This window comes from Malaclemys terrapin, chromosome 6 (genome assembly GCF_027887155.1).
Source record: "Malaclemys terrapin pileata isolate rMalTer1 chromosome 6, rMalTer1.hap1, whole genome shotgun sequence".
Lineage (NCBI taxonomy): Eukaryota > Metazoa > Chordata > Testudines > Emydidae > Malaclemys > Malaclemys terrapin.
The window spans coordinates 95079580-95091629 of NC_071510.1; the positions used below are offsets into that span (position 1 = coordinate 95079580).

General features: G+C 41.2%; 1 protein-coding gene across 1 annotated transcript in view; it reads right to left on the bottom strand.

The window, feature by feature from the left end:
* IPO11 (importin 11) overlaps window positions 1-12050 on the bottom strand; it is a 230789-nt gene that overhangs the window by 90921 nt on the left and 127818 nt on the right. The window contains exon 24 of the mRNA XM_054033042.1: window positions 9478-9573. Coding sequence (XP_053889017.1) covers window positions 9478-9573 — 96 coding nt within the window. The remainder of the gene's footprint in view (window positions 1-9477; window positions 9574-12050) is intronic.

The following is a 12050-nucleotide window of genomic DNA, read 5'->3' on the forward strand; positions in this document are numbered from 1 at the left end:
GAATATTTTATTCAGAGCAGAGACTGTCTTTATTTTTGTGTTTTGTAAACCAACAAGCACATTACTGACTCTAAATAAATAAATAAAAAGAGGTTATTTAGCTTACAGTAATGGATGTTCTTGACATGTGTTGTCTTTAGGTTTTCCACTCTTGGGTGTTCACATGCCCCTAGCACCAGTAAGTGGAATTGTTTTCTCCAGCAGTGCCTGCTGGCCCATGTTGTGCCCCAGTTAACCTTGTATACCCTCGCAAGGGGAAAGCAAAGAACAGGTGGGGCCAACTGTCTCTCAATTGTTACAGACTTCAGTGTCGTGGGAAAGGAGGGCCGGTCATGGAATATATATAGACAACACATCTTCAAGTGATTGTTTATATGGCTGTTGTCTGGCCATCAGTAAGTTTAGGCTTGAAAGTAGGTAAAGGTTTTTAATCAGAGGAATGAAGTTCCGGAACAGCCTTCCAAGGGGAGTAGTGGAGGCAAAATACCTAATTTGTTTTAAGAGTGAGCTCGATAAGTTTATGGAGAGGATGGTATGATGAGAATGTCTATAATGGCATAGGGCCCATCTGTGACTGCTATTAGCAAAATATCTCCAACCGTTGGAGATGGGACATTAGATGGGGAGGACTCTGAGTTACTACAGATAACTGTTATCTGGCTGAAGGGTCTTGAACACATGCTCTGGATCTAACTGATCGCCATATTTGGGATCAGGCAGGAATCTTCCCTCAGGTCAGACTGGTAGAGACCCTGGGTTTCTTTCACCTCCTCTACAGCATGGGGCATGAGTGACTTGCTGGTTTGTACTAGAGTAAATGGTGGATTTTCTAAAACTGTGAAGTATTTAAAACAAGAATGGAAGACTCCAGTAACTCAGCCAGAGGTTATAGGCATATAATGGGTGGATGAGGTTTTGTAGCCTGCAACATGCAGGTCACTTTAGATGATCATTATGGTCCCTTCTGGTCTTAGAATATATGTAGACTCCCATGCAAGGATGTGGGAAATCTGATCTTAAGTAACTAAAGGCTGAAAAACTGTCATGCCAAAAGACGTGCCAGCTCTGGAAACCTTCCCTATTGCATAGTGCTATTGAATACTGTTTAGTAAATGTATGGATTTAACTCTATGTGGCAGCTCTACACATTCTGGCAATAGGAACATTTCTAAAGAAAGCCACTGAAATAGCCTGACCTCTAGCACAGAGAGATTTTATATGAACAGAAGGCTCTTTAACCATTTAGCCATTTAACAGAGATTGAAACCACCCAAAATCCAGTTAGACAATCTTTGGGAAGAAATTGCCTTCCATTTTACTTCTTTGGCATAGGTTACAAAACATTAAGATGTCTCTAAATGAACTGGGGTTCTAAATAAAAGATAACACCCTAGCCATGTCTAGTATGTGTAGTTTTTTTTTCTGCATCATTCATATGGGGGGTTGGAAAAAACACAGGTAAATGAATAGTTTGAATAATATTAAAATGAGAAAAACTTAGGAATGAAACTAGAATAAGGCCTAGGGCCATGTCTATCCTTACAAGCTCACAGTGGCACAGCTGTACCAAAATACCCTTGAGCAACAAAAATTTTGCTGACATGAGTGCTAGTGTAGACATGGCCTAAGTGAGACCTGATCTTTATGAAAAGTCTTCCACTCTGTGTGCAGACATAATAGTACCCGAAAACTATGTTTGCACAGATAGATGTTGAAAAGAAAACGTGGCTAATGGTTTGAATGGAGCTAATATAACCCAGCTAATACAATATTCAAATCTCACAAGGGAAGTGATTCTCTAACCAGAAAGGAATAGCTGCAACTAACCCCTTTCAAAATCTAGAAACGGTGGGATGTGAAAATATTTTGTAATTTTGAATTTGTGGATGGTAGGCAAATGCAGATGCTAGATGTACTTTTATCCACATTTTTTAATGAAAGCAAGTAGTCCAATATATATGGGATGTCTGTTAGGAAAGGTAAAACATGATGTCATTGTGCCCAAATGGTGAACCATTTCCATTTGGCATTATGGGTAGATTTTACAGAGTCCTTTCTACTATTAATTAGACTACTTTAGACAACCTGGGAGCAGGACCTCTCCAAGTCATTTAAGCAGCAAGGATCTGAGCTGTAAGGTGCAGAGATGGTACATCTTGATGAAGAGTTCTCCCCTCATCTTGAGAGATCAAATACAGAATTAAAGGTAGCAATATTGGAGTCTGACTTGACATTCTTAACGGGTCTGGAAAGCCTGGGCCAAGCTGGTGCAATGAGAATCATCACTGCAGTATTCTGCTTGAGTTTCCTCAGAATTCACCATATCAAAGGTATCGCCAGATAAGCATACATGAGTCCTCTTGACCACAGAATTAGAAAGGTATCTGAAAGAGACCCTGGACTCTGTCTGCCTCTCGAGCAAAAGCTGTTGACTATCAATGCCATGGCAAATAGATCTATAATTGGGTGACCCCATTTCTGGAAAAATCTGCTGAATAACAGATATTTATGGACCACTCATGGTCAGAAGAAAAGTTCATACTCAGACAATCTGCAACTGTGTTCATCAGTTCTGGGAGATGAATAACTTTGATAAAAATTCCATGTTTGATGCACCACTCACAAAGCTGGATTACTTCTTGGCATAGGGGAGATGACCTTGCTCCTCCCTGCCTGTTTACATAAAAATAGCAGTGGTGTTGTTTGTCATTTACCTGTATAGACTTTCCATGGGTTAGAGACAAAATACTAGACAGGCGAGAATCGTCCTGAGCTGTAAAATGTTTATATGCAGAAGGGATTCATCCTTTATAGTTTTGTGTCAGGTGTTCTGTAACTGAATTATGATTTGCATGATCTTCTTGAATCTGGACTGAGGTGGGTAAGCTGATGCCGTGGGGTCCAGAAGAGCACCTATGAATTATATTTTTTAAATGAAATCAGTACAGACTTTTCCTTGTTTACACTTCGTCCAGAATCGCCAACAGCTGAAGAAGGCAATGAACATTTTCCAAGACCTGCTGAGGGGAGGAAACATGTATCAGCTGATCACTGAGGTAAGGATAAACTCCAATGGTCTGTTTTCATAGAAATGCTGCAATGACCACCAGGCACTTTTGTTAACACCCTAGGGGCTAAGGAATAAACAAGAGTAAAAACCCCTTCCCTTGAATCGATGAGGAACCTCACCTTTGCCCTATTTGTCTGATGAAATAATATTCCGGATTTCTCAAAAATATAATAGATGGTTTCCAAAACGGGAAAATAAGAGAAAAAGATGCATAACAATCAGTTTTGAGTTCTTGACATGACCACCAAACTTGTTGCCTGTTGATAGACGTAGCTGAAGCAAATGGCCACCTCTGGTGGAAACACTGTTTCTTACTAGCAGGCCAAAATACTTGTGATACAAGGTTTGTAACAGACTCATCAGCTGAGACTGCAGGAATTTTTTTTTCCCAACTGACTGTATTCTTCCAAATGACTTTAAATTTTCACCGGAGATCTTACGGAGATACGTTGGATGTCACCTGTTTTAAAGCTAAGTACCTCTCAGCTCTAGAATGGTAAATCCTCAGTAGTGCTCTCAGCTTCATGTGGGATACCCAAAGACTGGAACGGAGACACTTGCCTCGTTGTTATGGCAGTCATCATGAAATAGACAGCAGCACTGGATACATCCATTGCGACTTGTAATGAGGTATTAGAGATAGCTGTTCATTAATCAGAGATTGCAGTTCTGATCTGGACTCCTGGGTATCTTGTCAAGGAACCTGGAGATCCTATTCCGGCAGAGATACTTGCCTTTAGAAAGGAGAGCTTGATAATTTGAGATTCTCATTTGAAGACTGGCAGAGCGCAAAGCTCTTCCTTCTCAGCAAGTCCAAATGATTGGGCTCCTTTTCCTTTGGCATTAGCTGTTTAGTATGCTCCTGGCCTGCTACAACTACAAGAGAGCCTGGTATGGGGTCAGTACAGAATAATTCAAACCTTGATGATGGTACCTGATATCTTCTATTGATCTCTTTTGAGGAAGCAGGAATTCTGGTGGTGTTTGTCAAAAAAACTGAGCCAATTCCAGCAGGTCCTCACTAACTGGCATTGTCAGCCTTTCTACAAGTGCAGTATGTAATATGTCTAGATGTTTGTGGGATTTTTCAGTCACACGCTTTCACCAACCTCTTCAGAAGCTTCTGAAATTTATGAGTGTGCTAAGGTGGTGTTGAAGAAAATGGGATCGCAGCTTTGGCAGGCAAAGAAGATAAAAGTGCAGCTGGAGGAGATCAGTCTGATGAAACTGCTCTTCTTCAGAAGTTTGGATTTGCTGCTGACCTGGAGAAACATGAGGCTTCTGTTCCGCACAAGATGCAGATGGCCTGACTGGAAAAGGGGACTGTGGTCTAGAATATTTTCATGACCAGTCTTCTCAAAAATTGAGGGCCTCGAGAAGTCCAGTATAACCAGGAGTGTGAAGCTCTATAGGAGTTGAAACCAGGTCCATGGGTCCCCAGGCAACCTTCGCATGTTGGCCACCATACATCTTGTTAGTAACTGATGGACTGAGTGGCTAATGGAACCACCGTTTTTCTCAACCTATCTGCTCCCTATGGCTATTCAGAATTATATGTGCTGACTTTAACACAATTAAGTTTTTACTGCTTTTTATTCCTATTAGCATAGCAGGAGCAAACATCGCTCAAAGAGTAAGCTGTATTTTGTTCTTTCTTGTGCATCAACAGATGTTTAACATGCTACAATCAGTCACACCTTTATACCTGTATTGAAGACAAAGAGTTACAGAGGTGTCACTGAGGGTATGTCTACACTTTGAGTTGGGAGTGTGATTCCCAGCTCAAGGAGACATACCCGTGCTAGCTCTCATCAAGCTAGGGTACTAAAAATAGAGTGCAGCCATGGGAGCATGAGCAGTGGGATGGACTAGCCACCCCTAGTATGTGCCTAGGGTCTCAGAAGAGTATGAATTTGGGCTGGCTAACTGTCCTGCTGTTGCAGCTCCATTCTGCTTTTAGTCCATTAGCTTGATGAGAGGTATCACACATATGTCTCCTTAACCTGGGAATCACACCCTCAAGCTCAAAGTGTAGACATACTGTAAAAGAAAAATGCATAGGCTACGAGGTACAGAATTAAGATAGCTGTAGGAACATTATGAATTACTGGAATTTTCTTGCTTGCTGCAGTGCAACCTTGTGCAGCAGGATAGGAAGGATACTAAGCCACCATACAAGTATTCGGTACTTCTTGCATGCCGTGTTTTGCTCTGTGGTGATTCCCTAAATTCCTCTAGCGTATGGGAGAAGTAGGTTGGACAGCAAGGGATTCCAAAAACCACAAAGGTTACACAACAGACTCCTTCCCCAATTCCCATGAAATTCCACATTCCTTTACTTAGGTTGCACAGCTCATTTATTCAGGCTATTGACTGAATTAAAATTTGCCTCTTAACCATTATGTATTTAGGAATGACATTGCCCCCATTTTAAGGAATGCAGAATAGCCTCTCAAAGTTCAAGAAAATGCCTTTCAAAACTTAAAATAAAACCCTAGCTAGTTGAAAAAGCAAAGTGTTTAACCAACTCAGTGTACGTAATGTTTATACAACAGCACCACGGAAAGGGAGAACATGGAATTCGAAGCACAAAACAAAAGCAAAATAACATACTTCTCTCTTATCTCAGTTAGCATCCTTATTCAGTGATACTTCAAGTCACTGAGCTATGCAGAACATCAGTAGCAGCTTGACAGTCTCCTTTTCCTTCCTTATCTAGTTCATTTGTCCCTGGCACAGGGGACTCAACAAATTCTCAGTGGTAGTTTGGTTCCTTTCCCAATTTATCAGATCTTTTGTTAGCTTTATAAAAGTGCTGTTGGTCTGACAACAGCAACTCATCACTGTAATTCTCAGTAGTGACACTTCCTCATGGTAACAGTTAAGGAATAGCAGAGTGCAAATACACAAATTGGTGAAATAACAGATGACGGAGAAAGTGCTGAAATATGTTATTTTACCACTTCATGATATCACCTACTGGTTATTTCAAGTCTTTTTATTCAAAGTGAGAAAATAATAGGATTTATCAGGTATACTTAAAAACCACCAAGAAAAAGAGAAATGATGAAATGAAAACCTTAGGTCATGTAACAGAAGAGGATGAAGTAACCCCCTAAAATAAGAGAACTCTATAGTTGTTCTCAGTCTGCCAAAGTTTAAACAAAAGGAAGAAAAACTGACAAGATAAATTTCAGTGCACATGGTATTAATTTATTATGTTTTCTTTAAACCCATTCTCTTAATTCAAGATTCTAATATCTAAATTATTTATAATATATAAATATATAGATATATTTACAGTAACAATGGAATCAAGTACAGTAAATGTAGGTTAAATGTCTGATGTTCCTTATTAAATTAATAGGGAAGTGTTATTTACTCCTTCACATGACAGAAGAACAAAGGGTCACCCAATGAAATTAATAAGCAGCAGGTTTAACACAAACTAAAGGAAGTACTTTTTCCATACAACCTGTGGAACTCGTTGCCATGGGACGTTGTGAAAGCCAAAAGTATAACTGGGTACAAAAAAGAATTAGATAAATTCATGGAAGATAGGTTTATCAATGACTTTTAGCCAAGGATGGTCAAGGACACAACCCCATTCGCTGAGTATCCCTAAACCTCTTAATCCCAGAAGCTGGGACTGGATGATAGGGGATAGATCACTCAAAATTGCCCTGTTGTGTTCATTCCTTCCGATGCATCTAGCACTGGTCACCATCAGAGACAGGATACTGGCTAGATGGACCATTGGTCTGACCCAGTATGGTATTATTATGTTCTTACGTTCACTAAAATTGAAAACTGAGAGGTACTTTAAAATGTTCACTTAAAACAAAGGGCTGCTCCTTAGTCAAAGGCAATATTAGAACTCTTCCCAAAAAAGTTAAAGATGTTATGACTTCCCGGACTACCGCATTTTATCTATGCCATTTATTTACTTTATTTACTTACCTATGAATCTTTTTTGAATTTGAATTAAATTAGTTGCTCACAAAAAAACTCAAAACACTTCTAATTAGCGTGGAGAAACTTATTGTTCATAATGTGCTGTATAAACTCAATTAATACAGTATTATATAATGGTTTACAATACACACCATGTTTTATGTGATATTATGAGTACATATAAACTGTCATTCTTTTTATCTGTTTTCAATATCAGCCACATATTCTGAAACAAATTAATTTTGGCTGAAATTTTCCCTACTTAGTATCAGCCTAAACTTCTTTCTTTTTTAAAGCCTGAGCAAAATCAAAGAAGTCATTTATTTTTGGTTCTGGCTTAAACAGACACACACTTTTCCACATAGTATGATCAGAAATTAGTCACACACAACTTCAATGGTTTAGCCAATCACAAATTTGCTAAAACATTAAGTCCCAATCCTGCAATGCATTGTAAGGATCCCTGCAACTTCTACTCCTGAGGGAATTCTGCGCTACTGTGCATGTGCAGAATTTATGTCCCGCTGTAGATTTCCTTTGCTTCCCTGCAGAAAAATGACTTTCTGACAGGAAAGAAAAGAGAAGCCACAAGCGTGGTCATGTGACCCTCCCTAGCAGTATGTTGCAGGTGCCCAGGGCAGCCGGCAGAAAGGTAAATCACTGTGGGGTAGAGGGTGTGACTGGGGAAGACCCAGCTGGTGGCTCCCACCCTGCATTGGGCTCAGCTGCTAGTCCTGGCTGGGCTGGGGAGGATGGGACTTCCTCTTCTCTTGCACGGCATCTGGGGCCATGTCAGACCCACCCCCAGATTTCTCCGCCACCTGTAGAAAGCTCTGCAAACTCCCCCTCCCCGTGCTTCCTGCACTCGTTGCTCCTCTGCTGCAGGGAGAGGGGACCTGCTCACCCCATCAGCCCAACCCCATGCAGCCAGACCCCCTCATACCCAGACCCTCCTACTGAGCCTTACCCCCACCCCTGCACCCAGAACCCCAGACAGGCACCACTCCCTCTGCACCTGGACCACCGACGAGTCACCCACACCCAGATCCCCCCACCTGGTGTGGATCCCCACCTCACTGAACCTCACTTCTCCAGCATCTGGACCTCCCCACTGAGCCCTCCACACCCAGACCCCTCTGACAAGCTCTATCCCTCTCCCCCACTGAGCCCTAACCACCCTCAGCTGGACCCCCCTTCAGCGTCCCATTACCATTGCACCCAGAACCCCACAACAAGCCCCTGTGCATCCAGATCCCCCCACACCCAGATTCTCCACTGAGTTACCGGAGCTCAGTTTACCCCACACAGGACCCTCTCAACTCACACCTGGATCCCCCCACACTAAGCCCCTCCACACTTGGATCCTACCTTGCTGAGCCTGCCTGCCCACACCTGGTGCATCTGGCATGGAGGGGCAGGGCACTGGGGTGTTTCTGGGGTAGGCCCTGTCCTTGTGCTGTGTCAGGGTTGGGTGCAGCTTCACCGCTGAGTCCGAGTCCTGGGTGGGAGCTGCTCAGTGATCTCCCACTTCTGTGCAGCCAGTGGCCTGTGCTCCCCAATGCCATGCTGGAGTCTCCACATTTATTTGACAAATAAAATTTGCAGAATTTTGCAGAATTTTAAAATAATATGCGTGGAATTTTTATTTGTTTTTGGCTCAGAAGTGAGCCAAGTTTAAATACTGTTTCACTGATTTAAAGTTTTGAGATTTAAATGTATTTATGAAACAACAGATTTTGCTATTTTTTTTTAAATGGCTGGACAGTTGGAAAAGTGCAGACTGCTGGGGGGTTGTGGTGAAAAACATTAGCTTTAAACTGATCTTAAGGCTGAAGTGGACAATGCTTAGGCCCATAATATGAGTTGGTTGGGTTCTGATGAGACTTGCCAAGAGCAGCAGGGATCAGTAGACATTATAAGAAGGCTCTAGTAAATGAGAAACAAATGCCTTAAGAACTTTCCTAAAATCTGTATTTTCTATAAATCCTGCATTTTATATACAAAAGAGAGTAGAACTACTAATATCAAGGGTAAAATCAATTTAATATCTGTAATTAAATTTGATACTTCTCCTATTCTTCATTATACCTGACTCCCAGGGGGATGTACTTGATGACTTGAATTTCTTCTATGATGTTAATGTACTACACACTTCATAAAATGTAATAAAAACTACCCCAAATAGAATATTTGAATTTGTAACACTGAATTCATAAGGGCAGAGGTGAAAAAGTATAGTGATGTACATGTTCATTTGGAAAGGTAAGAAATAAGCCTGTGAAATCACATGAAATATTCCAGTCACAAGATTTCATTTTCCAGTAGTTGCTTTTCAAAATTAAATCTATTACTTACTTAATATTGGTATCTGGGTACAAACTTATGGAAAATAAGTGGAAAGCAAATACATTTGCCATGAAAAACTAGAGTAGTTTGAAGAAAATAATTCTTACCTCCCCATCTATAATCCCCCTGAACACAGATGGCAAAAGGGGTTGAAACATTTGAGGCCCCAATGCTGGGTTTACTTTTAGGACATTTTCCACAACCTAAAAAAACAAAAAACAAAATAACCCGTAACAACAAGCAAAGAATTACACTGAAAAACTACAATGGAAGTTCTACGACTTATGCATATTAATGTCTATTAGCCTGGGTGACAGAATGTGGGCTATTTCATAAACTATACAAATTAGACATTTACAATACTCTTCAGAAATGTACAAAACATCCTGCTAAACTGAACAGTACAACTGAACTAATACATATGTAAGCAGCTGATCTGTGATGTTTTGCTGTTTCTAACTGATTTGAATTTGGAACAGAGAAAAGATACCACATATAAAGTAAAAAAGTGTTTGGTGGGAGGGAGACATAGGAAAGTAGGTTCCACAGCTAAGTAAAATATTAGCTAGCAAGCAATCTGTGACAATTTATTTAGTATAACCCCCATCACATGAGATGAATTCTTTCAATAAAGGAGATCCAGTTCCCCTGTGCAAGAACAGGTGCTTCCAGTTTGGTCTATTAAGAGGGAAGGGCAGCTCCTGGGGCTATATAGGATCAAGGAAGAATCTGAGAAAGGAAGAGTCTAAGGGCTTGTCTACATTTACTGGGGGACAAGCAGCAATTGATGGATCGGCGGTTGATTTAGCGGGTCTAGTGAAGACCCGCTAAATCGACGGCAGGTCGTTCTCCTGTCGACTCCTGTACTCCCCCGGATCGAGAAGAGTAGGGGGAGTTGACAGGAGAGCATCTCCCGTTGACATTGTGTAGTGTGGGCCCCGTGATAAGTAGATCTAAGTGACATCGATTTGAGTTATGCTATTCACGTAACTCAAATTGGGTAGCTTAGATCGAATTTCCCCTGTAGGGTAGACAAGGCCTTAGTGAGTAAGAGTTTCCTTAGAGCACAGTATCAGTCAGTCAGGAAAAGGGCAAGTGAGAGCTGCCTGGGAGTCAAGGGCAAGTGAGAGCTGTCAGAGATCAGGGGACTGTGGAAAGTCTTAGATGGGAGCTGCAGATGGTTCCTGGGAAAAGACTGAAAGCAAGAGCACCAAAAAGGATTTGCTGGTTGACTTTCTGAAGTGAGGGCTGGAGAAGGCTGAAGGTCAGAGAGCAGCAGAGAGACAAGGTGGGTGAGGTGTTACTTTTTCTGGACCAACTTCTGCTGGTGAGAGAGACAAGCTTTCGCGCCACACAGAGCTCTTCTTCAGGTCTGGGAAAGGTACTCCCAGCATCACAGCAAAACGCAATGTGAAACAGATCTGGAGCCAAAAGCAGTTGAGAAGGAACTGAAATGGTGGTGAGTTCACCTCTCCCTATATGCTCTTACACCAGAGCATGAAGTTGTATAATGAACAGGTGTGGACCTGCGGACACTGCTAATTTAAGTCTCTGATCAAGAGCACATGGGCATGCACATATCCAATGGTAGAGCACCCATAGGAACAATAACTTGAAGAATCCACAGATCCCACTGAAAAATTTCAGTGAGGAATGGCCAATCCCTTTTCTTTCCTAACTAAGCCTCTTTCTACTACTCTAAGCATAACTTTTAGAGTAGCAGTTCAAAATAGTACATCTTTGAGCAATGCCTCTTCTTTAAATATCTCAAGACAGATTCTCTGCTGTCTCTATGATCAGCTCAGGACACAAAGGGGGTGGAGGGATGGCCATAAAAGCCAATTACTACTCCTTCACTTTCTGATCAGCCCCAATCCAGTTTAGAGCAGTTCTAGAGGCTGCTCTAACTTGTGCCATAGGCAATGGGGCCCCCAAAGGTTCATCTAGCAGAGAGGATACCCAAAGTGCAGCACAATCCAGCCAAGACTCCCCCACACCACATGCACAGAGATTAAAGTTGCAGAGGAGCTTAATATTCCAGGTCTATGTCTGCTGGAGGCCTTCTTGTGGTGGGAGGATGATCAGTTGCACAGATTACATTCCCTTTCTACCACCATAGGAGGATGGAGTGGAGGAAAGAATCTTGCCCTTCCATCTCCAAATCTTTCATTCTTCTGAATGTCTCCAAGTGAGAATCACAAATTCTCAAGAACAGTAATCCAATACTTCATGAATTGACACCACATATGTACAGGCAAACCATTTGGGCATCTTAATTCAAGATGGACATCTTGTACTTCAGTGGCTATAAACACAGAATAACTATTTTAGATTCGAAATGCTTAGTACACAGAGCCTTTTTTAACCCTGCGCAAAAATTATAAACACCCAATGGAAACTAACTGTAGATATTAAGAAAACAAAACTTTGCCAGGAAAGCTCCAGCCTATTTAAATTCAATACATTAGTTTACAAGATTATTCAAAAACAATGTATTCAAATTACTTTCTTTAAAGTGTCAATTTTCATACAATATCTAAGCCCCAAAGTGACATTAATATTAAAATGTTGAGAGGAAAATATGGCATGTGAATTTTTGATATGGAAGAAAACCTTAACATGTCAGTTTGCTGGTCAGTAATTTACAGTATTTAACGTAAATTAGGTTGTTGAAATATAC